Source organism: Monodon monoceros, unplaced genomic scaffold, assembly GCF_005190385.1.
Source record: "Monodon monoceros isolate NGI ecotype Baffin Bay Population unplaced genomic scaffold, NGI_Narwhal_1 Super_Scaffold_13, whole genome shotgun sequence".
Lineage (NCBI taxonomy): Eukaryota > Metazoa > Chordata > Mammalia > Artiodactyla > Monodontidae > Monodon > Monodon monoceros.
In genome coordinates, this window is record NW_021703769.1 from 85,963,408 (window position 1) to 85,991,140 (window position 27,733).

A 27,733-nucleotide genomic window follows, 5' to 3' on the forward strand; every position below is an offset into this window, starting at 1 on the left:
TTGAAATAAGATGCAACGTGCCTGAGCCCACTTGACAGATGGGAGACTGGGGCGGACAGCAGCCTGCAAACATGAATGCTGCACTTCCCTAAACCCCAACTTTAAAATGCTGTTGTCATTTTCCCGAAAGGCCCACGCTCCCTGCCGCCTTCCATCATGGAAGCCTTCGCCCCATTCAAGACCTGGTCCTCCCAGGTGGAGGTCGCCGCCTCGTAATCACTCTCGATTTTATCTGTCCATTGGCATGTGCAGGTCAGGACGCAGCAGAAGCTTGTTGAGGCTGGATTCACCCCCAACTCCCACGGCCCAGAAAGGGGCCCTGAGATGCAGGAGGTGCTCAAGAGAATCCGCTGAACAGACGACAAACAGTCATTGCATTGGATGTTTCTCGAACAACCTCGTCTACTCAGGAGAGAAGGGGACACCCCGGCTGTGGCCTCTCCCATGCAGTCCTCTTCGTCCGCACGGATTGCCTTCCAGCACAGGAGGAGGGCTGGGTGGGGCTGGGGGCCGGGAGGCACTCAGATTCCTCCTGGGCAGCAAGAAGGAGGGGAGACCACCATCGTGCCCCGGCGAGTTCTCTCTCAGGGTGAACAGCCATATGCTAGGGAGAAGGGTGCTGCCAAACAGCTCAGCACCACCGGGCGGAGACACCCAACACAGCCTCTAAAGAGCTCTGGAAACCCAGGCGCCAGCCTCACAGGCAACTCCCAGCTCCCTGGCATCAGCCCAGGTTAGCAGAGCCCCTTCAGCCTCAGGATGGCCCAGACACCAGTAAAACAGTGCCTGGAACCCCCTGCCCCCAGCACGCATGCTCCTGGGGCCTCCCTCCACCCTTCGCGACTCCTGGGACTGTCCCTCCCACCCAGGGCCTCTGCCCACCCGCTCTGCCCTTGGAGCTATTAGTGACTCATCGGGACCTTCACAAACAGTTGCCTACAGGCCTGAGAACAATGGCGTCAAACCTCCACGCTCAGAAACCACTGCCGACACACTTGCCTGAAACCAGTAACTGGATGCCCTGAAACTTCTGATTCAGCAGATCCCAAAGAACTCAGAGATGTCTCCTCCAAACTACTCCGTGTATGGGGCTCTGCCCTGGATAGAGCTGAGCCCTTGTCACTCCCCGCCCACACGAACCCCAGCAGCACCAGGTGGGCTCTGAGGCAGAGCCTCCCCAGACAACCAGAAGATGCCGAGCTCTCCAAGGCGTCTCCCTGCAGCTGCCAGGGGGGCCTCTTCTTAACCCGCGGGGGGGACCCGTGGGGCACCCCCTGCAGCCGAACAACAGGACTGGGGGCGGCATATTGCCCCGCCATGCTCATCTTGCAACAGCAGAAGGCAGCCTCCCGCTGCCCCCAAATACTGACAGCATCGAAGGCCTGCGGGCGCCTCCTCTGGGAAGGCTGCCAGTATAACTCGCCCACGAGGTGATGCTCCAGCAAGGAGAGCTGGCCGGGCAGGGAGGTCACCTACCAACACTGGTGATCTTCTGGGTGCCGAGGTCACGCAGCAGGGCCTCCACAGCTGGGTTGTGTCGAGAGTACAACTCATAGCGGTTGATGCCGATGTGGAATTTGAGCCAGTTGGGATAGGAGTCCACGGCCGTGCCCCCTGTGGGTAGGAATTCATCCTCAGGACCTTCGTGTGGCCTGCACAAATGAAGGTGACCCAGGTCAACAGGGAAAGAACAGAACAGCAAGGTCTCGAGATGGATGGGGGAGTTGGCATCGATGCCAAGGTTTTCACTTTGGAGCCAAGCAAACATGGATTTACTCAGAGGTGCCTCTACTCAAACAGGGCCCTGCGGCGTCCGCACTTTCTCTGTGGCTGTTGTTCCACCAACTAATAATATACTTGAAGGCCTGTAATTCTCACTTACCCTTGGGAGACGCCACAGACAGCTCTAACTAAAGCAGACCAAACCCAGACCGTCAGCGCGAAGACCCGCCGCGTCTGTGCCAGGGTCACTGAAACAGCCTGACGAGCATGATGTCAGCCCGGGGTGCGAGGGCTGCCGGCTTCCTGGGGGCAGATGAGCCCAGCCTGGCGGAAGCCTTCGCTGGGTGCTCTGCTTTGGGACAGCAATGATTCAAGAGGCTAAATTTGATTTTCAGGAAGCAGCCGTGGGTGGGGAGGGAGGAAAGTGGCACTCACTCCAGCCGAGGCCCAAATCGAGGACCTGCTGCCAACGTGGCCCATCCTTGTCTCTTGAGCCAAAGGGCCAGTCTGGGGGAGGACAGGCCCTGTTTGCCGCCGGAGGGAAAAGTGGAACTTGTCTAAGTGCTAATTCACCTGCAAGTGAGGCCTTTTCAGCCCCATAATGGACACGATGGGTTACGAGAAGCTGCCCAAGGGCCCCATCACTGACTGGCTCTGGGCTCTGTCTCTCCTACGAAGAGGCCCAGGCCCAAATTTCTGAGTGTTTCCGTGAACCTGGCCAGCGGACAAAGCTCAGAGGTCAATAAACACCTTGGTGTGTTTAGACAGAAAACACTGGGTCTGGTCCAACTGCAAAGGAGAAAGGATTTTATGAGATGCTTCGGAAACCTGGCCTTTCGCCTCTGTTGCCTGTGTAGCCTGTGCAGGTACTTGTTTATCGTGGCCTTGCTGCTGGTTAATATTTCACCGCCCAGGGCGGCAGCATCTGCTTATTTTGATCTGTGTGGCTGAGGAGGGCCTTGGGGGGAGGGGTTAAAGCAGGACAGTTTAAAGAGATACTCCTGGGGGATGCTACTCACCTTTTAGGAAGCTGTCACCCCCCTGCAGCCTGGGCAGGGGGAGAACCCCTTGGTTATGCCTCATGGGGGCCAGCATGCCCCTCTGCTAATGTTTTCTCAGGGACTGGTTTACAAGGCTCATGAGGCCTCTCCAGACCTTCCCGACAGGTCCAGCAGAGCGGTGTTGCCAAAAGCACCGGCAGGCAGCGGCTTCCCAAGGAAGCGCCTTCACTCACTGCCTGAGTCCCTTTGTAAGCCAGTGACCAGGGCCCTGCAGGCCAGCACTGCTTTCCTGTAAATGCAGAACTCACTCTTCCCGGCTCCTGCCTGCCATGTCTGCCTCCCAGGTCAGTGGCCACAGGAAACAGCTCCCAAAGCACCCAGCAGCCCTTCTCAGGGAGGCAGTCATTCTGGAGACAAAGGCAGTGCCCAGAGCCTGCACGCTGCCCGCCCCACAAAGCTCCCCTTCCTGGGGCCTCTGCCTTGGGGTCCACGCCCTCTGCGAGTCTCTGACCCTGAGCCTCTTTACACAGCGCCTTGGATGTGCAAGGATCTTTATTCTCAAGGGGCGCGTGGCTACCCCGGGTGTCGGGCCTGCCAGCACGGGCCTCAGCAGCGGCAGCCCCACTCACCAGTCTGGCTTCTCCGCTGCCGCCGCCTTGGGGTTGAACCTGATGTCGCTGTTCACGTTGAAGAGGACATCGTCCTCCGTTAGCGGCGGAATGGCTACCTGGTACAGTGGGTGCTGGAACAGCCTGGCCAGGAGGGAGCCGTCCCCGCTCGGGCCGGGGGGCGGCACAGGTCCACGCGTCCCGTGGTCTCTGAGCAGCGGCCGGTGACCGGGGTCTAAGGGTCGCAGGGCGCCGGGATCCTGCCCCGGCAAGGCGCCCTCGACCGGTTCGGCTGCGGGTGGCAGTTTCTCAAGCGAGTGGGACGTGAGGTTGGAGGAAGGGTCGGAGCTGAAGTCCTGCAGGATGCGCAGTGTGTGCTTGTTGGGCCAGCCCGCGTCGCCGGCGGCGGAGGCTGCTGCCGGGGGCTCCCCCGGGCGTCCGCGCGCCTGGGCCCAGCCGGGTGCCGCCGCCTCGGCCGCGGGCTGCGCGCAGGAGCAGCCGGGTTCCCCCGAGGGCTGCGCTCCGCTCCGCTCCAGCTTGGGCAGCAGATCCAGCACGATGTGCAGCGCGCAGGCCACCAGGAACGCCATCAGGATGAGCACGCGGAATCTGCGCACCAGGATCATCTTCATGGCCCGGCGGGCGAGCGGGGCCTGGAACTCCGGGCGCCCCCAGAGCGCGCTCCGCCCGTGCCCTTCTAGTCTTGGCTTGGCACGAACGCGGTGCCGCGGCGCGGATCAAGGTCCATCTGGCGTCGGCCAGCTACTCGTCCCGGGGCTGTCCCACGCGTAGGGCGCCCACCGCCAAAGCGCCCGCTCGCCGGGCCATTTCGGGGCCGCTCCCTCTCGCCTCTCCGGAGCGGCCGCGCCCTCAGCCGGCCGGGCCCTGCGGCCCTCGTCCGCGAAGTTGGGGGCGCAGCTCGGGGAGGCCCCGCGCACGTAGCGGCCCGCTTGGGTCTCCGGGGCCGCGGCCGCGCTCATCAGGCGCGCAGCGGCCGTACACTTAGGCCCATCCCGGCCAAGGCGCGGCGGCCTGGGGTGGGGGGTGGAGGCGACCGCGCGGCGCAATCCGATCCGAGGCTCGGCGCAGTCTCTTGCGCTGCTCCGTGGGCCGCGCTAGGCGCCGAGCCGGCCGGGCGGAGAAGGGGCGGCTCCTTCGGGCAGGGCTCGGTTCTCTCACGCTGCGGCCCGCAGGCGGGGACCTGGAGGGGAATGAGGGCTAAGGGCCGCGGGGACCGAGGAGGGGGCGGGAGCGGGGGGGGGGTGGCGCACGGAGCGTCCGGCGAAGTCCCCGGGCAGGTGCACCGGCCGTCCCCGGAGCGCAGCCCCCGCACAGCCGAGCCTCTCCCCGGGCGGTCAGATATCCGAGCGCCGCGGAGCCGCCCCCCCGCGTCAGCGCCCGCAGATTGGCGGAGCCGCAGCCCCGCGAGCCCGGGCCTACGCTGCTCCCTCTGTTTTCTCCTCCCCTCGGCCGCGCCCCGCGATGCTCTGCAGCTCCCGGCCCGCTAAAGAGAGGGCGCTTTCTTCCCGCGGTTTGCCCAGAGAAGACAGAGAGGAAAGCAGACGGCGCTGATCCCGCGCTGCGGGTTCTGCCGAGAAGGGCTCCCCGGCCTGGCTGCCGCGCCCAGGACCTCGGCCCACCCGGGGCAGGCCGCCGCCAGCTGCAGCCTCTCGGCTCCTAGCCTCTAGCCGAGGGCCAGAACCCAGGCCAAGTCCCTCCCCGGAGGCGCTGGGCGTCTGCGCCGCCGGATGAGCTCCCTCTGGGCGGCGACCTTATGCCCCACGCCCTCGCCTTGGGCGGGTGCCGCGCCCCAGGCTGCCGGCGAAGGGGAGGAGGAGGGGGCGTTGGGGTCGACACCGCGGGAGACGATGAGAGGAGCGGAGTGTTGGCCCAAATCCGGAGGGGAGGCCCGCACCGGGGCGAAGCTCCTGCACGCTGGGGCCCCATCCCACCTCGAGGGGACCACGCCTGCGCCTTAACTATGGCGGCGCCGGTGCCCCAGTTAGAATTCGCTTGGCACAGAGAGGTGCCCGGCGTGTGCGGGAGGTGGCACCTCCCTCGTTTTGGGCGGGACTTTGTGTGTGTGTGTGTGTGTGTGTGTGTGTGTGTGTGTGTGTGTGTTGGCCTCGCCAGACGCGCAAAATTGGCCACCTACAGCCAGGGGCGTGGTACTTCTGTGCCCATACAGCTTCTGGACCCCCAGCCCGCAATAGGGAATTTTTTAAAAATTAATTGATTTTATTTATTTATTTTTGACTGCGTTATGTCTTTGTTGCTGCGTGCGGGCTTTCTCCAGTTACGGAGAGCGGGGGCTACTCTTTGTTGTGGTGCGCGGGCTTCTCATTGCGGTGGCTTCTCTTGTTGCCGAGTTCGGGCTCTAGGCGCACGTGCTTCAGGAGTTGTGGCTCACAGGCTTAGTTGCTCCGTGGCATGTGAGGTCTTCGCGGACCAGGGCTGGAACCCGTGTCCCCTGCATTGGCAGGCGGATTCTTAACCACTGCACCACCAGGGAAGCCCCCCAGTAGGGAATACTAATGTGCATTTCGGCCTAAAGTCATAGTTGGGAAGGTAAGTGAACCTGGACAAAGGAGACGTCACAAACACACCTACCACCAGGCTTACTGCCCCCTGCCCTTCAGGGGCTGAAGTTTCCAAGGACGAAGCCTCTCTGGCAGGACTGAGGGGAGCCAGTCTCTGGTGGGAGCCCTGGGGTGGGACCCCTAGTCTCCCATTGACTCACTGTACTGCCTTCTCAGGACTGCAGTTTTCTCTTGCATGGATTCAGGGTCCATTTTCCCTGAGACTCACCATTGAATCTCAGTGCCTGGCCCAGTGCCTGAGATTCAGAAGGCGCCCATTAGATACTTGGGGTGAAGGAGGGGAGTCCCAGCCCAGCAAGTCAGTGAAATAGATGTTTCTGAGGCCATCTGAAGTAAGTGAAGGGCTGGGCCCTCCTGGAACTGGATCTGGAGGATGTGTTGGGGCCAGGGCTGGGGGTGGGTGGGGACGAGAGAGTGAAGGTGGACTTGACTGGAAATGGAGCATTTGGGGGCATTTTCATCCCCTGGAGATGGAGCTCCTCCCTCCCGCCCTCTCACACTGACAGCACCATTTGTGTGCAGAAGAGGTAACTTTGGACAAGGGTTACTCAGAGAGGCCAAGGAGATGCTGTGCAAACTGAGATGGAGGTTGAGAAGCACCAACCCCCATCTGGGGGAGGGGGAACCCGGCAGGAAGGAGCTTAGGTCTGTGGTCACCACGGCGTCTGCCTCAGCCTGGGGATTCTATAGGCTCCAGCGCCCCAACTACCCACCCAGGCCTCCCATGTTCAGTGTCCGTGGGGTGGGCGGATCCCATGGACCGTGGACATTAAGAGTGGGGGCCTCACTGGGGCCCCCTGTGCACTTAGGTTACCTCTCCCCCCACCCCCATCATTCTCTTGGGACATATATTATTTGGACCCCACCCCTGGATGGCTCCCGTGCACAGTTCTTGCTTTATCTCAACTATCACCTTGGAAAATCATTGTCTCACTAGCCTCACCCCACTTCCTCTCATCCCGCCACTCTAATTATTTTCCCAGCAACGCCATCACCGTGTGAAGATACTGTACCGTCTTCTGTTCTCATTTATGGTTCGTATCCCCTAAAAAGATCAGTGCCTTGTTCACACCCGTGCCCTGGTCAGATGTAGGGCGTGTGTCAAAGAAGGGACCACAAGCCACCATCCAACTTGGGGTCAGGTGTCAACAGGCGAAGGCGAGTGAAAAAAGCCTTTGAAAACAGAGCACTCACCACAGGAGGTCAGAGTATGGAAAACTCTTGGCCAGGTCTTTCTGCCTAACAGTTCCTTATATTTTGCTCTGAGAAGTAATTTGATTTGGCTTAATGGACTCAGCCAAGGAAATATACACATACACACACAGACGTGCACAGACACACACACATGCACACACAGAGAGGCACAGCCACAGACAAATACACACACACACTCAGAGACATACACACAGGTACACACACATGCCCGCAAATGCACAGGGTCCGAGGCTCCCTTAGGCCTCTGCTGTACTGTCCCTGGGCAGAGGCCAGGACAGGTGGGGTTACTCCCGGAAGGGCACCAGGAGGTTAGATGCAGCCTCATCCAAGGCTGAGGAGTAGTAGCAATGGGAGCTTTTTCCTCCCAAAGGCTGGCGCTCCAATAAACCAGTGTTAAATATGTCAGGTGGTGCCAGGAATTACGTAGAAAAATAAAGTTGGTACCACAGAGAGGGAATAATGCATGTTCTGGGTGAGGGGACTGCTATTTACACGGAGACGGCCCCTGAGAAAAGGACATTTGACGAGAAACCTGCATGGGAGGGAACAAGCAACTTGGAGGTCTGTGGGGCTGGAGTCCTCGGCAGGACCGGCCCTGGTCCTGAGTGGGGTCACCTGGATGCCGAGCCTGGTGTTTGTTGAGGATCCTGGACAGGAGCCACCTTCTCCACTGTGTGACCTCACCTGGGCTTATCCAAGGAAATCCAGCGTGAGGCCCCGGCTCGAGGCTCAGCAGCTGCCCTGCAAGGACAGGGGTAGGGTACTGGGGCTGCAGGGGTGGGTGCACCTCACAGGAGGTGCTGGGACTGGGCCAGAGGACAGATGGGGGTTCCCAGTGAGGAGTGTTCCAGGCAGAGAGAGGTGAGGTCCCTGGGGACAGACACAGGGGACACGCCACCTGCCTCTTCCCCGTCTAGGGCCCCTGGTTCTCCCACGTGCCAGGGGCTCCTTCCACCCACAATCTCCCCAGGGTGTGGGGAGCCGCCAGTGGGCCTGGCTCAGGGGGCTCTGTTAGTCTTTTCAAGCAGAAAGGGCTGCCGGTGGCGACTGGAGACGGGAGAACAGGGCAGGGGCCGCCTTTGTGCAGAAGGGGAGAAGTGCACACACTCGCTTGCGGGTGTCATGGGAGGGGTGCGGGACCACACTGGAGCCTAATCCAGTGTCACCTGTGAAGTGGCACCTGGAAACCTGGGACAGGCTGGGAAGAGACTTGCGCCGTGAAGTTCGAGCGTGCGTTGGGGCGGGAGGGGGACGACCGTCCCAGGACCTGTGGGCTGACAGCTGCAGGGTGACAGTTGTCCTGCAGGGCTGGGCAACATTCCAGGAGGGCCCAGGACCCTCCTTCCTGAGTTGCGGGGGTAGAAAGGGGAGCAGCATAGCCTGCAAGCTGCCATACCTCCTCCTTCTGGGACACCAAGCCTGCCTTCCCCACTGCCGCCCCTCTGTACCCGGCTGGCCCGTGTCCAGCCTGGAGTGGAGGAAGGAGACCTGGAGGGACCTGCCCACCAGCTCAGGTCCCAGTCCCACCCCTGTGTTTTCCTAAGGATGACTCATCCCAGACCCACCAGGGAGGCTCCTGGGCTGTTTACCACAGGCCAGCCCTGGCCGCAGGCTATTCTGGGAGCTGGGGGTTGGGCTAGCTGGGCTGGTGGAGGAGGTTTGTCTCTGGGCAGTGGGCGGGGTGTGGGGGTGTGCGGGCATCCACGGGTGCTCAGGTGTCACGGGGTTTGGGGTTTTAACCCTTGTCAGGGGGAAATAGAAAACATGGAAAGATTCTTGCCCTCCCCCGCCTGCCTGGGACTTGGGGCCGTTGGGGTAATAGGCCTGGAGAGAGGGATTTACACTGACCACTAGCAGGCGGGACGCCTCCGTAGGAGAGGGGGACAATAAGACCAGTGTTATCTGTGCTGGGCTTGGGGGGGACTCTGAGGGGCGGCCGCAGTGGGGTTAGCATCCTGTGGACAAACGCGGCCCCGCCAGCCAGCCCACTGAGTGCCTCCTGCTGGGGCTGTGGCCCATTCATTCTCCTGTCCTGGTCCTCACAGCCACAGCCTGAGGGGTCTTTGGAAAATAGAGCCCCTTTGTTCTAATTAAAAATGACAGATCAAGATGCCAAAGAAATGAGCAAATTAAACAATAAAAAAGCTTGACTTTATTTTGCACATTTTGTATCACTCAAATACATAATATGTTATTTTCTATCATATATGGAATAGCCACCAAAAACTGACCATCTACTGACTATAAGGAAAATTGTCAAGAAATTCCAAAGGAAGAAAATCTACAGTCTGTTCACTGAGTATGTGTGTGTGTCTGTGTGTGTATGTGCACAGACACATGTACATACGGATACGTAAGCATATATAATCTACAGTTGGTTCATGGAGTATGTACGTATATATACCATATACATATATACAGATACTTATGCATACGTCATCTACAGTCTGTTCACTGAGCACAGTGCAGTTTAATTTAAAAAAAAGAGCTAAGCTTTAAAAATATTTCTACCTGGAAATTAATACCACAAATAAAAGCACTGCTCTATATAATTTGGGGGTTATGAAGGAAACCAAAAGGCAAATTAGACCATTTAAAAATGAACACAGGGCTTCCCTGGTGGCACAGTGGTTGAGAGTCCGCCTGCCAATGCAGGGGACGCGGGTTCGTGCCCCGGTCCGGGAAGCGTGATCCATGGCCGCTGAGCCTCTGCTCTGCAACGAGAGAGGCCACAACAGTGAGAGGCCCGTGTACCGCAAAAAAAAAAAAAAAAAAAAAAAAGAACACAAATGAGAACGGCACCTATTAAAACCTGTAGGATGCCACCAAAGGGGTACTCAGAGGAAACTTGGAGTGATGACCGCATTTGTTAAAAAATGATAATGACTAAAAATAAGCGAACTAAGCTTTCAGTTAGAGAAACTAGGAAAAGAACAGTAAAATAAGCCCAAATAAAGAAGGAATGGATTCCTACAGAACAAACCAAAAACAAATGCCATAGAAAACAAACAACCGTGGAGATGGCAAATAAAACAAGAAGACATTTCTTTGAAAAGACCAGTGGAAGAGTCAAAATGCTGTGAAATCTGATGGAGAGAAAAGAGAAGAAAAAGAGGCCTCTAAGCTAAGAGGTGGTGTGGCTAGAGGAGTGAGTTCTGGTCCTGCAAATCTCTGGCCTCAGGACAAGCAGGGGAGAAGGCGGAGTGGTAAGAATCTGGTGGTGTAACATCTCCCGAGCCCAGGGAGCGTGGTGGGGCGGGGCGGGGGAGCTCCACGAGGGCCCCGTAGGGTGGGGGATCTGGCAGATTGAGAGGAAGGGGACAGTTACTGGGCAGAGCGTCCAGAGTGCCTGGGGCAGAAATGGACCTCATGAGGGCGTCAGCAGCACCCATCTCCCAGAAGCTCTGGTGCAGGTCTTGGGGGTCTGGGTGCTGGCTGGGCACTGTTTGCTGTATTGGCCCAGCTGTGGTGTCCAGCTGGCACCATAGTGCACTCTGTTCTGTGAACATAGAGATATCACAACGCAGGTGCCTTCAGATCCAAATGGAAAGGCATGCAGGAGTATTTGGGGTGCTGCTTTGGGACCGCCTGAATCATCCAGGGCCATGGCCCCCAGGATGGGAGGGTCTGGGCAGGATGAGGACACAGTAATTAGAGACATTATTAATTTAGTTGTCTCTTTCCTTTCAATAATTGAGGGATAATAGATGTCCACTGCTAACCTGAACAGCAAAAGCCAAAACTGATAAGACTTACTAAATATTTTTGTCTCCAAGTTACCAGTGACACCATTTTGTCTTTTCTGGGGTGTAGGGGAATAGTTTTAGAAGGAGGCATTTTGTAAAATTAAAAGGCATTCACCAAACATTATGCATGAATGTAATTTACAGGTTTAATGATTAGAGATGAAAATGCAGATATCAGACAAATAAGATTTGATATTTAAAGGCAAATGCAAGATTCAAGTGAGAGAATAAATTACAGCAAAAATTCTTATTCAGAGCTACCAAATTTCTGGATCTGGAGCAAAAACCTCATGCTGACAAGCTGCATGGTGGGATGTCAGGTTCTCCCCGGGGGAACAGCCTGCTGTGGGGTCCATTGACCGTGCCCCAGCTTGAGGTCCACCCTGGTGGCCCCATCCAACAGCCCTGTTGCCACAGTGATGGCTTCCAGTAATCAGCCCTTTCTGAGAACTCCATCTCCTCTGCCAACCCATGAAGATTCCACGTCTCCTCTGGTGTCGGGGGGCAAGCCCCAGGCTCTGCCCTTGGAGGGGCATGGCCAGAGGGGTCCCCTCACAGCCCTGGCCAGGGAGGACCCCCTGAGTTAGGGTTTCACGTCCAACCCAGACAAAACCCGCTGTTCTTTATGGTACCATAGAAACAGACACAGGACAGAGCTCAGCTCGTCCTCCTGGCAAATGGGAGATTGCTGGCATTTCTGGCCCTGCCTGCCAATACGTCTGGGGGCAAAGGGCACAGGAGCACAGCTCTGCCACTTGTCACTCAGAGGGACAGTGGCCTGTGCTCCCGAGACTGCTTGCAGGACCACAGGGGAGGGTTTAGGAAGGGTCAGACAGTGAACACGGTAAAAGTTCAGGGGTGTAAAATGGTTTCACATAAATAATCTGGAAACAGCTGCCTAGAATGTTCTTTACGTTGGAAAGTATGCTTTGAGATGATTACTCAGGATTTTATAGGCCATTGCTTGCCTGAGCCCCAGGCTGGCTTCTGGCTTTGCAGGAAAGTGATGTCATGTTTTACGAGTGGCAGATGGCTTTTATCACAGCTCTGCATCATCGCCTTGGTGACAGGGCTGTGCGCTGCCCTGGGATGGGATACCGCATGGCTGCACTCGGGCCGGCTCTGCAGATCGGGCCTCGAGCAGGGGCCCCTGGACGAGGCCTGACCAAGTGCGTTCCTTTCTGCAGCTTCCCGGCAGCAAGGACAGCACCCGTGCCCCCTGCCCCACCCCCTCAGGGATGGCGTCCACTCCAGGGCCCACGGAGGCCTCTGGCCTCCTTTATCCCCGCCTTGCTCTGCAGTCACCTGCACAACCTTCCTTGGCCAAACCCCGTTCTCTTTATCAGAAGACAACAAAAGCAGCTCTTCTTCTTCATCGGCGCCCCTCCAGTCCAGGCCCTCCTCGAGGGGGAAAGGCCAAAGTCTCACTCCCCTCTACTCGCTCCCACCGGGCGCGAGGGCGACGGACGCCTGCCTCCCAAGGGCTCCCGTAAGCTTGAGCTGCCGCAGCCTCCCAAGCGCTGCAACAGAATTTGGAAAGAAGGACTGGGTTCACTCCAGGGAAATCACTGCGTTTGATCCAAAGAGGCAACAGCTTCAACTTCCCCTCAAAGCTCTGGCTCGTCTCCACTCTCTCCAGAGATTAAAGGAAAACTTGGGCCCACCAGAGGGGGCCCAGCACCCAGGACCCCAGCTGGGCCTCCAGAATGAGGAGTCAGAGGAAGGCTCAGAAGCATCGGCCAGGGCAGGTGAGGCAGGGCGGAGCCCCGGGTAAAGAATGGTCCAAAGCCAGGGGCAGAGGGACTGAGACGGCAGAGATGTGAGTAGGGGGTCCAGAACCTTCTCTAAAGGATCCCAACAGCCCAAGCCCATGTCTCCAGCTCACAGGAGGGAGGAGAAGCGGGCGTCAAGCTGGCCCACTTCTCTCGGGCACTCTGTGATCTGAGTCAGCACAGCATGGACCCTGTGCCTTCCAGGACACACTCCCCACCCCACCCCGTCCCTCTGAGCAGACCTCACTACAGGGTGCTGTGGTCAGACAGGATCTGACTGTGGTCCATGCTGGTGCCATGCAGAGTGGTCTTTATTTTCTCAGAGGAGCCAGGGAGGGGCCCCTGAGAGGCTGTGGGGACGCTGAGTTCTCTTTAGAAACCCGCCCCCCCACTGGCCCTAGGCCTCAGGGGACTTGGAGGGGATGGGACCCCTCCCTGGGACTCAGCCTCTGCAATGGTCTGTGTTCCCGCATCATGTCTGACTCTCAGCCTGGCCTCTCACTTCAGAAGGCAGGTGTGGAGGAGACCTGATGATGTTTTCAGACGCTTCAGCAGTTTGGACTAAAAATAGGGTTAATGAGAAGCGTAGAAGGAGGTGCCGCGCCCACAATGATGCGAAGCGACGGTGACCTCCCAGAAATCCCACCCTGCAGTCCTGGAGCCTTCGGCCCCAGTGCTGACATCCCCTACCCAATCCATATCCTTCACTCTGCAGAATGGTCGGGGCAGCCCCCAGGATTGGGGTTCCCCCAGCAGCCTCCCAAGGCCTCACATTGCCTACAGTGGGGTGTGGCCTCCCTGGAACACAGGAATCTGGAATTGCTCTCCCGGACTCTGGGCACAAGGCCAGCACTACCAGGCAGCAGGGGGCCAGGTGTGACTTGGGGGACGTTGCTCAATCCCGAGTCCCTGGGAAGTGACCTCCTGGACAGTCACTAGGCTCCCGAAGGGCTGACGCTGCCCTTGGAGGCCTGGGGGCCTGCAGCCACGCCCGCTGTGAACCCAATCCAGTGTCTTAGGACCAAGAACAAAGTGACCATCTGGGGTGTGGCTAATGTTATTTTAAATACCTATGGAACCTGCTGATCTAAAAACAAAACCGTTTTCTGAAAGCACTGAGCTCAGAGCAGCAGAGTTTTCCTTCCCCTCCCACCAGGGCGCCCGGCTCCGCCTCCCTCATGGTCGCTGCCGGGGGCGGGAGGGGTGGGGTGGGCTGGGGGCCTGTGTCCACCTCCCTTCAGCTCCCTCCGTCCACACAGGTCTCAGGGCGGTCAGGCGACTTTATCAGAAACACCACAGCCGGGGCGGCTTAAGTAACATCTATTTGTCAGTCAGGAGGCTGGACGTGGAGATCAAGGCGCCGGCATATTTGGCATCTGGTGACGCCTCACTTTCTGGTCACTAGCCGGCTGCCTTCTCACTGTATCCTTGCTCCACCCGCGGGACCTCATCACCCCCCAAAGGCCCACCTCCTGCAATAGTCACGTTGGACATCAGGTTTCAATACATGAATTTTGGCAGGGACCCAAATGTTCAGTCTACAGCAGAAGTGGTGCAGGACCTGCCTGGGTCTCATCTCATCCCAGAGTCCAAATCCACTGGCAGAACAGAAGGGGAACTGACCCCTGCCTGGACCAGCCACCTGCCCGTCTGCCCTCCCTGTGAACAGCAGAACAGGGTGGGAGGTGCCTGGAACACAAAGAAGCGCCCGGTGGACAGCACAGGACTTGGGAAGAGCTGGGACGGGAGGCTGGAGGGGAGGGGACAGCCAGCAAGGTCCTCTCCCAGCAGAGAGACCCTGAGAGGCCCTGGAGGACCCCTGCCAGCCCAGCTGTTGGCCCAGCCCCTGTCCACCTGAGGCCCAACCTCCACCCTCTGCCCCCAGCCTGCATGCCCGGCCCGGCCCAAGGAGAGCACGGCCACTGCACTCACGCTCACACCATCTGTAGCCCCTTGGCCATTTCTTCATCCACGTGGGGGCCGTCCAGCTGGCCTCAGGCCTCGGTGCTCAAAGCAGTGTCTGCCGCAGCCATGATGCAGCGGCTCCTGGGCGCGTCGTTCCCAGTGCCTGGGATCCATCACCTCTCTTCTGCCAGGAGGACCTGGAGAACCAAGGATGCTTGGCTTCCCAGCCTCGTCGGGCTCTGCCCCAGCCCTCCATGCAAGCCCAACACAGGAAGTCGGGGTGTCTGGAGCGGAAGAGGGCGCAGTCTGTGACACGGAACATTTTAGCCTCTGCGGTGTAGCTGGTGGGAGACTGGGCCCAATAACACTTTATTATGGACACTGAAATTTAAATTTCATATAATTTGCACGTCAAGAAATATTCTTCTTTATATTTTTCCCCAACCACTTAAAAATACAAAAATCATTTCAGTTTGCTGGTAAGTGAAGATGGAGGCAGAACAGGGCCTCAGATCTGCAGTTTTCTGCCCTGGCCTTAGATGGTTCTTTTTAAAGAGACCCTTTGAAAGAGACACTTTCGTTTCCATATTTTAAATACAGAATATTTTATAAAGTTTCCATTTATACACATTTTTTAAAAATGTTACTCTAGGACCACAATTGCCACTTGGTTTGGAATTCGTAGATTCTGTCCTAGACTTCTGGGCCTGAGGCCCTGCCCCAGGCAGCCAGTCCCAAGAGCCTTGGGGAGGCAGCTCCTGAGACCACGCAGTCCCCGGCTCACACGTATACGTGGGGCAGGGCACCCCCCCGCATCCACCCTCCCGCAGCTCGTTCCATCCGAAGGACCCAGGATGCCTGGAACCTCGCAGCAACCCCCAAGGCCAAGGGGGTGTCCACCAGCTGAGGGAGGCCAGCGGTTGCCCAGGCTCCAAGTGAGGTTCAGAAACCTCGGTTTTCCGGGTCAGCCTCTGCTCGCTCTGGACCTTGTATATAGAGGTGTGCATACACCTCAGAAGCACAGGGCCTGGGCTGGGGGCCGGTACACAGCCATACGCAGGTGTGGGGACCAGAAGACAGTCCCAGGCCTTGGTCCCGGGTCCTTGCAGACTTCCATCTGATTCAGGAGCCCAGTGGGGCCTCGGGAGCATGGGGAAGGGCCAGTGTGTCCCACATCGCAAATTTCAAATGGACACCAAAGCAAGGCTGGGAGGACGGTAGGTATTACGACCATGCCTGAGTGTCCCACTGACACACGGCCTCCCATGGGTGCTGGAGGATCCCCGGCCTTCTCGGTCCCTGTGCAGGGGGATGGGTGCAGCTTGGGGGCAGGGAAGTGGGGGGTCGTTCCCCGAATACCCCCAGATATGTGGTAGGGACACACCGGCTTCTGGCCAGCATAGGAGGGGTGAGACCCCCGATCCCCTGGGACGGGATCTGCACAACGTTTCCAGGCAGAGAACCGCCACAAAAGACCGGACACAGAGGTTAGGCCTGAAGCACTTTTCCAGCCTCCCCCCACAAAGAGAAAAAGAGGCAGAAACTTTCTCTCTAGGCCAAGGATAAATTAGCCGAGGGCAAACACAGCACAATGATCATTTATCATCTTGAGCCAGAGAGGGTACTGGGAATCCTGTCCTGGCCTCAGGACTCAAGGTCAGAGCTTCTGCTTTCCCTCATTATTTCTATTTTTAAAAACTGTGCTCAGGCCTCTTGCAAAAATAGCAAGAGGTGAGGACATGTCAGGCGCTAACATGCCCCCCTTTGTCAGAAAACCGCAGGGATGCAGGAAAAACCAGCCAGGATCTGGGCAAGTGGCATCAAGTCGTCCACCACCAGGGTTGGTGGTCCCCCTGCTGGCTGCATGAGTGAGTAAACTGAGGTCCCCCAGGGCAGGCACACACCAGGGTCAGTCCAGGAGTAAGGCCCTGGAGCCATGGGTACTGGTCCCTCTGAAACGCTGGCCCAGGCGGCCAGAAGGCCCAGGTCCTGGGCTCCTGATGGCAGGGGAGCAGCGAGAGCAGGGCTGCCCCCCGTAGGGCCCCAACCTCTCTGCTCTGACCACAGGGGAGGGCCTTCCCAGGCGGTACCTGAGAGCTTGGATGCTGGACGTTCAGTCCCGTCAGCAGGAAGTTAGGGTGTGCCCCTCTGTGCTCGCTCACAGATGTGGGCGAGCGCGCACATGTGCACATGCGTTCGTGTGCGCACACGCGTGTGCGATGCGTGCACACGCGCCTTCGAGTGCGTGTGCACACACGTGCGTGTTAGTATGCGTGTGCGTGGCACGGCCCCCTTCCAGGCCTGGAGGAGCAGGGATTCCTGCAAAGGCCAGGAAGCCCCCACTCTTCCCCACCCAGAAGGCTAGGCATCGGCCCCCATCTGGGAGCAGCTGCGCGGAGGTGAGTAAACCCAGGGCAGCGGGCCCTGCTGTACCTGACGTTAGAATCACCAGAGCAGGTCCAAGTCCGCTGGGCCCTGCGAGTCTGGAAAGGGTCACCCTCAGTTGACTCTCCGGGGCCACACTCCACCTCTCCTCTTCTGTCTCCATGTAGAATGCAGCATCTGGCTCCAGGCCTGGAGCCAGACGGGTGGCCCTGGAAAGAGAACAGAGAAGCAGCAGCAGGACAGCCGTCTGCTCTGTCCTCCCGCCAGCCCCCCGAAGGCCCCCGACCCACCAACTCGGAGCCACGATGGCAGGCTGGGGCTCCTTGGAAAGGACCCTCTGGGGCTGACCGGGGACCTGCCCTTACACAGAGGCCTTGTTTAACCTTCTGATCTACTCACCCCTTCGTTAACTGAACACACATCCCAAAGTGCCCACAGGGAGCCAGGCTCTGCCCTCAGCCCTCGCGTGTGGTGCGTCCAGGGCGAAGAGTAGGAGGGACGGGGCTCCCGCTCATCGCCGGGGACCAGCGGCATCGCACACCTTCCCTGGGGGTGAGGGGGAGCCCCAGGGTCGCTTTCCCAAAGGCCTCATGACCCGCCTGCAGGACAGAGGCTGCTTCCCACACCAGAGCCCTGGGGAGTTGGTGTGCAGACAGCGCTCGGCCAACACGGCCTTGCAGAGAAAGGGGTGGCTGCAGGGCAGGCTGACGGGGGAGATGGCTGTGTGGACCCCTGACAAAGGGAAAGGCACTGCACCATAAAGCGGTCCAAAGCCGGTGCTACTTACCAAATTGCCCAGGGCCCAGCATCATAATATGACAGCATTTCGCTTCTCATGTTTTCTGTGGTCAGGGGATCTGGCGGCCTGGCTGTGTCTTCAGCCTTGAGGGCTGTCAGGGGGTGGGTTAGGGGTGCCATGGGTGTCCCCAGTCCATGTCACGTGGGCGCCTCTGCGTCTTCATTGGCTGCTCACAGCAGGGCAGCAGCCTTTCTAGAGGGAGAGAGAGAGTGAGAGAGGTCAGAGTCCTTATTCCCTGATCTCTGAGGAAGAGCCCTCTATCCCCACACTCTCCCATTAGAACCTAGACCTGGGTCCTGGCTACACACACAGTGAGGGGGTTGCACAAGGGTGGCTACTGTCTGGGATGATAACACTGAGACGTGACACCTTAAGGGGAGGGGACCCCACCTGACCCCAGAGCTGGGCCTGCCCCTTGTGCCAAGTGTCCTGCCTGCCATGGCTCAGTTCTGAGGACCCACCCAGGTCTCCACCGAGTACAAGTGTCGCACAACCTTTTTTAAAGTCAAGACCCTTAAAGCTAGGGACTTCCCTGGTGGCGCAGTGGTTAAGAATCCGCCTGCCAGTGTAGGGGACACAGGTTCGATCTCTGGTCCGGGAAGATCCCACATGCCACGGAGCAGCTAAGCCCGTGCGCCACGACTACTGAGCCTGCGCTCTAGAGCCCGCAAGCCACAACTACTGAAGCCCGTGTGCCTAGAGCCCGTACTCCGCAACAGGAGAAGCCACCACAACGAGAAGCATGCACACCGCAAGGAAGAGTAACCCCCGCTGTCAGCAACAAGAGAAAGCCTGTGCGCAGCAATGAAGACCCAATGCAGCAAAAAATAAATAAATAAAATATAAATAAATTTATATAAAAGAAAAGACCCTTAAAGCTATTCATCCCATCGACCCAGAAGGAAATTACTCAGCTGAAGGACAAACAAATAAAAACATAATAGCAACAAAAAAAAGGCTTCCAGGGCTTCCCTGGTGGTGCAGTGGTTGAGAGTCTGCCTGCCAATGCAGGGGACACAGGTTCGAGCCCTGGTCTGGGAAGATCCCACATGCCGCGGAGCAACCGGGCCCGTGAGCCACAACTACTGAGCTTGCGCGTCCGGAGCCTGTGCTCCACAACAAGAGAGGCCACGATAGTGAGAGGCCCGCGCACCGCGATGAAGAGTGGCCCCCGCTTTCTGCAACTGGAGAAAGCCCTCGCACAGAAACGAAGACCCGATGCAGCCAAAAAAAAAAAAAAGGCTTCCATTCCTAAAGATATTTGTGACATTACATGTAAAATATACACGTGGAGGAAAAGAACATTTCAGCATTCAAGGGATGGGAGGTGAATCATGGCTGATGAAGTTACTGGAATATGATTGAGTTACGACAGGTTTCAGCATGACTTAGACCCTGAGAAAATAGTGCCAATTATGGGTTAAAACAGGGTGGTTTGTGCACTGAGACAGAGGCCACGTGGAATGTCCACATTAGTGCTGAAAATGGTAGTAGGTGTGAGCAAATGTGAAAAAGAATGTGTTAAAGTAACAGGATTAAGGGTGTGTGTTTTCCTCAAGTTTCTCTTTAACAGAATGATGCAGGTTTTGCTAACATAGAGGAGATGAGAGGTCAGGGCATGGGGTCCTTGCTGAGCTGGAAGAGCCTGGGGGGGGTTGGGGCCCAGGGGCGTGGGAGGTGGAACAGGTGGGTCTGAGGAGGAAGAGGCGGGGAGAGGGTCCGGGTGAGTCCCCGCCTCTGGGAACCTCTCACTCAGGCTCATCGTAATTAAAGAAAGGAAGATTAATGGTGTTAACATTCTCCCAAAATGATGATGGAGAAACTAAGTACTGAAAAAAAATTTAAGCTAATGGGAAATGAGGTGTGTGCATATAAATATTTTCCCTCTAGTCAGTTGTGATCAAGGAAGGCAGTGCCTCGGGCTTTTGTGACAAGATACGTCCCACCCCCACAGTCCTGGCGGTTGTCACTCAAGCTGGGGCTCGACAGTGAGAAGCAATTGCCCAGCGGCCCATTTTATGGCTCATTAAGCAAAGCACAGCAGATGCCTAGTCCTGCTTTCAGCCCTGAGGGGAGTTTGAATGTCTGCACCGCTAATGATGCTGGACTTAGCAAAGGTCAGAGCGAACATTCATGGAGTCCGAATCTGCACAGAGTCAGGGGCCTGTTTCTCCTCCTGCAATCCTGTGGGTGTGACTAAAAGCCAGGCTGGAACCCACACAATGAGGAAATTGCACGACTACCTAAGGCACTGGGGAGGGAGTGGCAGGAGTCTCCAAGCGACAGACACACCTGTGTCCTGGGCATCAGGACAGGAGCGGCCCGACTTCATGAGTCTTTTTTTCAGCCAAGGCCACATTTAAGGATTTCCTAGGAGGCGGGGTCTTCCCCTGAGGCAGGGAGCAGCTCAAGTCCATTTTCCTTTGGAAATAGTCCTCTTGATTTTTAACATACAAGTGGTTTAGATTCAATGATTTTATACTTGTTAAAAAACATACGGGGGCCTGTAAATAAAAGTGGATAAAGGGATTGGTCTCTGAAATTTACAAACAGCTCATTTGGCTCAATATAAAAAAAAAAAACACACAACCCAATCAAAAAATGGGCAGATGACCTAAATAGACATTTCTCCAAAGGAGACATACAGATGGCCAAGAAGCACATGAAAAGATGCTCAACATTGCTAATTATCAGAGAAATGCAAATCAAAACTACAATGAGATATCACCCCACACCAGTCAGAATGGGCATCATCAAAAAAATCTACAAACAACAAATGCTGGAGAGGGTGTGGAGAAAAGGGAGCCCTCCTACACTGTTGATGGGAATGTAAATTGGTGCAGCCACTATGGAGGACAGTACGGAGGTTCCTTAGGAAACTAAAAATAGAGCCACTGTAGGATCCAGCAATCCCACTCCTGGGCATGTATCCAGAGAAAAACATGGTTCGAAAGGATACATGCACCCCAATGTTCATAGCAGTGCTGTTACAATAGCCAAGACATGGAATCAACCTAAATGTCCATTGAGAGATGAATGGATAAAGAATGTGTGGTACATATATACAGTGAAATACTATTCAACCATTAAAAAGAATGACATAATGCCATTTGCAGCAACATAGGTGGACCTGAAGATTATCCTACTAAGTGAAGTAAGTCAGACAGAGAAAGACACATATCATATGATATTGCTTATATGCAGAACCTTTAAAAAACGATACAAATGAACTTATTTACGAAACAGAAACTGACTCACAGACTTAGAGAACGAACTTATAGTTACTGGGGAGAAGGGTGGGAGGGAGGGATAGATTGGGAGGTTGGGATGGACACGTACACACTGCTATTTATAAAATAGATAACCAACAAGGACCTACTGTATAGCACAGGGAACGCTGCTCAATATTCTCTAATAACCTAAACGGGAAAAGAATTTGAAAAAGAATAGATACATGTATATGTATAACTGAATCACTTTGCTGTACACCTGAAACTAACACAACATTGTTAATCAACTATGCTCAGATATATAATAAAAAAAATAAAGTTCAGCCCTTGATTAATTGAGTGAATAAATAAATAACAAAAAATATGAGGATATGTAAATAAAAGTGGATAAAACATCAAAATGCAGCTGCTGAAGGCGTTGCAAGGGGTTAGGGGACCTGGAATCCCTCGACCCTGGTCTTGGAGGGGCCGGGGACACCCCTACAGCTCTGCAGGATCTGAGGAACCCCACTGGAGACCCTGGATCCTTTAGAATGGGAGCAGCCAGGCCGGCCACGCAGGCGGCTCCACAGGGGTGCTCCCTGCAAGCAGACTCCAGTTTGGGAGGCTGACTGGTCTGGCTAGGAGCATGGTACCCACGACCAAGAGGACTGTGCTGCTTGAGGGATCGCTGAACCACGGACAGTGTGTGGCCAGAGAGACAGCTGTCGGTGGTGGGTGGTGAATGAGTGATTCTCACACACAGACCGGAGGGCGGCACCTGAGGCCACGGAGAGATCCTCTAGAACTTGCTTCTTCGGCCAGTGCTTGCTCCTGTCAGGGAGGCTAGGACACCTCTGCCTGCCCCCAGAGTCCAAGGGAAAGGTGGCCAGTCACAGAGATCCCACTGGTCTGGCCCCCCGGTCTCCGGGAACTGAAGAGTCCAGGAACCGAATAGCCCCACTGATGCCTGCAGGGCAGCGGGGGCCAGACGGCCACATCCGCGGAGATGCTGCGCCCACCACCCCCTGCCCCGTGCTGGCGTCATGGGGACCCACGTGGCCGCGGAGACCATGTCCGAGCAGCCGGTCCACAAGATGACACTTGGATTGGGAAGACTGTGTGAAGCTTGTGATGACGTGACATGAAGCCATCCGCTTTCGAGAAGAGAGAGTTGGGAACGGTGGGCGCCATCAAAAGCGGCTGTGCGTTTGCAGGTGGCTTGGGAACTTTACTGCAAACATTTCTGTGGCAGAGTAGGCCAGTGTGTGTAGGCCAGGGTGGGAGTGAGGACCTGTAGGCTTGACTTAGCCCTTCCTGGAATGCCCACCAGAACTCCTGGGATATGAAGCTTGTTCTGAGCCCCGCAGTTTGAAAACCCCCGCTTGTCCTCCGGGCTGGAGGGCAGCTGCTGTGGCCCTGGATGTTCACCCCAGCAACTGCCCTGAGGACCGCTCACCCTCCAGGGTGGCGCTGAGAGGACCCCCTCAGGGCCTTGAGCAGCCTTCCACAGTGGCGGGGACAACCCTGCTAGCATCTGGCTGGGGGACATTCAGCCTGTCTGGGGTAGAGGGCACAGCAGTGGTGAGAGCTGAGGCCGGAAGCTCGTCCTTCCTGCTGGCATTTCTCTCGAGTAAGCGGGCTCAGGAGGTGCAGGGGGAAGATGGCAGGGTCATGAGAGGCACTTGGCGACTGGCCAGAAGCAATATCTGGCCTCATCCGTCCAGCTCCTCAGAGAAGCACATGCTGTCTGGGGGGCAAGGGAAGTTGTCTGGTCACAGGCTGCAGGTCCTGATGGCCGTGTCTGCCAGGCCCTGTTGCCCAGAGTCCCTCCACAATTTAACCTCACAGCTCAGGAACCCACTGTCGTCTCTTACCAGGATGGAAAAGCACCGTTTCCTCTAAGAAAGCCTACCGTTCAGACCCATGATTTTTATCAGATGGTTAAACTGGGAGCTGACGAGGAACTTTTGGTCCACCTCACCTTTACTGCTGAGACCTGGCCCCCGGGTGTCACACCGTGAACCAAGGATGACGGGACGTGAGGGCACACCCTCAGGTCTGCAGGTACAACAGCATCTGCTCAGAGCTTGTAGGAGAGGGTCCTTGTCGTGGACCCAAAGCTAAGGAGAGCTCTCTGCGGGCCCCAGTGGGAATCGGGATGTTGGGCCAGCGACCGTGACGCTGTTCCCTGAGCCCCGAGGAACTGCCTTCCTAAAAGCTGAATTGGACGCGAATGAAACCAGTACTGTGTGGCCAGGTGAGGGTTGCGTCCAGGCCCCGACAGACGCCCACAGGATCAGCGCCCCTGGCTCCAGGAGAGGTTCTGGGAAGTGTGGCTCTCCTGTTCTGACCGGAGGGTTCCTTCCGTCAACACCCATTGTGTATGTGTCCCTCCGGACCTTCCTTCAAGGTAAATGTCAGCATCTTGTGGGGCCAGCCAACAAAAACAGCAGCTGAGGGAAATGTCCCTGAGACTCTTCCCTGAGGAAACCTTCAACGCTTTCAATGGGTACTTTATTCAAGCTTGAGCACCGTGGTGCTGCCCTTGACAATGGGATTTCTTTGTCTTCTGGCAAACAGCGACCAGGGGCTTTTGTTTCTACTTTCCAGAATAGAAGCCTGCTCAGGGAATCCTTCCCCAGAGCACCCAGTACAGTCTCTCCATGCGCGTGAGGAGATGCACACCCTCTGTGAGCTCTCTGCCTGACACCTGATGCCCCAGCAGGGATGGGACATCCACCTGCGGAGCCGGGAGACTTGGTATTAGATGTGAGTGTGAGAACTAAGAGGACTGTTCTGCTTTTGCTCTGACACCACCTACTCGGGTCCCGTGTCCTAGAAGTAGCCAGGGCCGTGCAGAACCGTGAATGTGACACAGGACACTTCTACCAGGAGCTGGACCGGGAGAGCCCTCATTCCGAGAGATGCAGGCCGTATCATCCACAGGCACAAGCTCACCAACTTCTTCCCGTACAGAAGGCCGGCTGTGGGTTTTGTCGGAAGCCTCACGTGAGCTCTGCTGGTGAGCTGCATTTTCTTTCCCTGGATCTGGTGGGATTTGGTGGGCAGGCACCTGGTTGAGGCTGGCCAGCCCGAGTCCCTGGTCCCTCTGATGTGTGATGGGCCCAGGGTGAGCACGACCCCACGGTCTTGGAGACCACCTTGCAGGCTGATGTGAACTCAAGGGTGGAGCAGAGAGAAGAGGTCTGTTTCTCAAGATCACCAGCTGGAGGGAGAGGTAAGCCCAGAATGGGTCTTGGTGACGTCTGTGGAGGAGCTTCTGGAGAGCGAAGCCGCACTCAGGGAGCAGCTCTGGAGACAAGCGAGGGAGGGAGGGAAGGAGGGTCCAGCGACTCTGTGGGTCTCTAAGTGCATCTGTCTGCCACAGTCTGACTCCTGGAAGTTTTCAATGACCTGAGCCAATAAAATTATGTTTAATTTTTATTTTGCCTGATTTAGTTTGGCTTTGATTTCTATTACTTTAAACAAAAAGAATCTTAGAGAGATGCTACTTCAGTCTGCAAAAGAGAAACTTGAGGCTTAGGTGATGCAATGGACTGAATGTTTGTGTCCTCCCCAGATTCATATGGGGAAATCCTAATGCCCAATGGGATGGCGTTTGGGGTTGGAGCCTTCGGGAGGCGACTAGGTCATGAGGGCAGAGCCCTCATGAAAGGGATTAGCGCCCTTGTAAGAAGAGACTGGGGTCCCCTCAGCCTGTTCCACCAAGTGAGGCCATGGCAAGGAGATGGCCATCCCCGAACCAGGAAGTGGGCCCTCTCCCGACCGTGCTGGCACCCTGATCTTGGACCTGCAGAACTGTGAGAAATAAATACCAGTCTGTGGTATCTTTGGTCTGGCAGCCAGAAGGGCCCGGACAGATGGGCAGGGAGGTGTCCAGGGTCGCCTGTCTGGGAACAGGGGCAGCCTTACTCAGCTCCCATTGCTTTAATCACCAATAATTCTCAAGCTCCAATGAACATGGGATTCACTGAGGGAGCTTGTTAAATGCAGACTGAAGGGCCTCCACGACAGATTCTATTCAACAGGTCCCAGGAATCTGCATTTTCCACAAAAGTCCCAGGTGATTCTGGCGCAGACCACATCTTAGTGAAGATAAAATCTACTCTGTAGGGCTTCCCTGATGGTCCAGTGGTTAAGGCTCTGCGCTCACACTGCAGGGGGCACGGGTTTGATCCCTGGTTGGGGAAGTTCCGCATGCTGAACAGCGTGCCACCTCCCCCCCCCCCCCCCCCCAAGCTCTATTCTGTGATACTGGCTGCCCTTGTTCATCCCTGATAGCATCTGCACCCAAATCCTCACCTAGAATCACAGACTTTAGCACTGTCGTCACGTCTCAACGGGCGGAGATTAGCCCCTGAACAGGCCTGTGTGTATGACCTCGGCGCTGGCCCTGCAGACCCTGTTAGGGACACAGGTGTGCCCCCTCCTCCCGCAGGGCCTTTTGTACAGAAAGCCCAGGTGACTGGTCCGTCCGCTCTCACACTGTGGGACTTTGGTCTCGTGATGAATCGTGGACGAGATCTTAGAACCCTCACAGGCAGGCGCGTGGCTCTGGCAACCGGACAGGGATCCAGGAGGAAACTCTGCTGTGCAGACGTGTCCTCCATCGTTCTGTCTTCCTTGGGTCTGTGCCCCACGCTCTGCCGCCTATGCATTTCCTCAGGGGCCTCGGTGGGCCCAGCCTGCACCGAGCAGGGCATCAGGACAGACCAGCTTGAACCCCTCCACACACGCCCACAGAGAAGGAGTTCTGTTCAGACCTGAAAACTCTGCTGCAAGTGAACAGCCCCAATGATCAAAACTTCACCAGTGAAATTCATATTTCTTGGGCTCTTTCTGAGGAAAGGGAAATAGGCAATTAGGGTAAATTGTGACCCCTCTGTGTCACCAAGGGGTGGAGCAGGAGGCAGGAGGCCCTCCAGCGACCCCAGTGGAACCGCAGCCCTTACGTTAGGGAATTTTTGAACTATGTAGACCAGCTGGCGGCTGTTCTCACAGGGGCTGCCCACGCCGGTCTACCCAGCACCACGCTCCCTCCCGTGGCCATGGCACGGCGCGGCCCTTCCCTGTCGCCCTCTAATTCTCCTGACCAGCCGCAGATCCCACGCCTTCCTGAAACACTTCCCCATCTGGCTCCCACTCACCACATTTTCCTGTTTTCGTTGGTCCACCCGGCCTCACCAGCCTCCTTCGCACGGCGTCACCGTCCTGCCTCCATCCTGGCGCTGCTCTCCCCCGCATCGCTGCCTTGCTCGTGGCCGCGACCCCTCGGCTCTGAGCATCGGCCTCTGATCCCCAGCCTCAGCCCCAGCCCCTGGTCTGAATCCAGGTCCACGTGCCCTACAGCCTGGGGGGCCTCTCCTACGGATCGTGTGATAGGCCAACCATGTCCTCTCACACCTGCCGTGAGCCTGCCCTCTGAAGTCAAGGGCTCTGTCCATCCCCTCTGCCCTCCGTCTACCTCACACCTGTCTCAGACCCCTTCTCCCTGCCCCCACCGTTCCCCACAGTCAGAGCTGCTGCCCCTCCCGAAGGCACGACCGAGGCCGCTCCCCACTCGCCTCCTTCCTCCTTCCCCCAGTAATTGGGCCGTCACCTCCTCTCAGGGAGCTTCTACTTTCCATCAGAAGAGCAGCAAAAATAAAAAAAAGAAAGAATTTGTGAATACCTGTGACAAAGATTGCTAGTTCGAGCTGAGGTCTAGAAAAAAAGCCCTGCTTTCCTGAGTCACACTCACCCCCTGCACCAATAGAGTGGACTTTTCCCGTACCAGCTGGGTGCCCTAGGGTGCCCTCAGTTCTGACAGATGTCATGGGTGATGGCTCAACCCCTGGGATGGCCCCCACTCAGGTGCCAGGGCTAGGTTGTTACCTGTGCTTCTGACCAACCAGCTATAACACAGGGGGTCCCCTGACCTCCTCTTTGGGTTCAGTTATCTGCTACAGTGGCTCACAGAACTCAGGGAAACACTCCTTACATTTACTGGCTTATTATAGTAAAGGATGTGATCTAGGAACCAGGCCACACAGCAGGAAGCGAGCGCGAGTGGCAGGCGAGGGAGAGAAGCTTCATCCGCGCTCCCGGTCGCTTGCTTTGCTACCTGAAGCACTCCCCACCACCTGTCCGCGGAAAAATGATCTTCCACAAAGCTGGTCCCTGGTGCCAAAATGGTTGGGTGCTGCTGGTCTAGGATACAAATGCCCAACTTTCAGGTGGGCACATGGTCACCTGAACTATTGATGCATTTCCCAGAGTCTGCTGCAGCTGGTATAGGTGGACAGGTAAGCTGGAGATGAAGATGCATAAGCAGGAGTGGTGTCTGAGAGCTTCTGGAAATCTCCTTGCGAGCTGGGGAGTGGGCAGATGTGAAGGCTGTAGCTCCAGCAGCCACTTTGGGAGGGAAAAGGGAAGCCATGAGCAATGGGGTAGAAGCATTCCTGGTCACTAGTGACCCGGGTGTGGATTTCACGTCAGCTGGGAATGCCAACCTCTGTGCTTCCTTAACATGAAATAAAATGCACTTCTGCCTTGTTTTAGCCACTGTTATTTTGGGTTTCTGTTTACGCAGCTGAACCCAATCATGGGAATAACAAACAACACTGGCCACATCTGTGATTATTCCGAGGCAGCTGCTGCTACAGTAACCCACAGAGCCTTCGTCAGCATCCTCTACCACGTCCACGTTCTCGTGGGGGCCCTCAGTCCCCAGGCGGCTAAGAGGAACTGACCGCTCTGACCCTGCTC

The 27,733-nt window shown here is 56.6% G+C and overlaps 1 protein-coding gene across 1 annotated transcript in view; it reads right to left on the minus strand.

Annotated features, from left to right (window-relative positions):
• FAM20C (FAM20C golgi associated secretory pathway kinase) overlaps nt 1-4,059 on the minus strand; it is a 37,305-nt gene extending 33,246 nt beyond the window's left edge. Inside the window, exons 1-2 of the mRNA XM_029220164.1 lie at nt 3,353-4,059; nt 1,477-1,652 (exon numbers count right to left, since the gene is read on the minus strand). Of these exons, the coding sequence (XP_029075997.1) occupies nt 1,477-1,652; nt 3,353-3,963 (787 nt within the window). The 5' untranslated portion in view covers nt 3,964-4,059. The remainder of the gene's footprint in view (nt 1-1,476; nt 1,653-3,352) is intronic.
• Nucleotides 4,060-27,733: the final 23,674 nt, after the last annotated feature.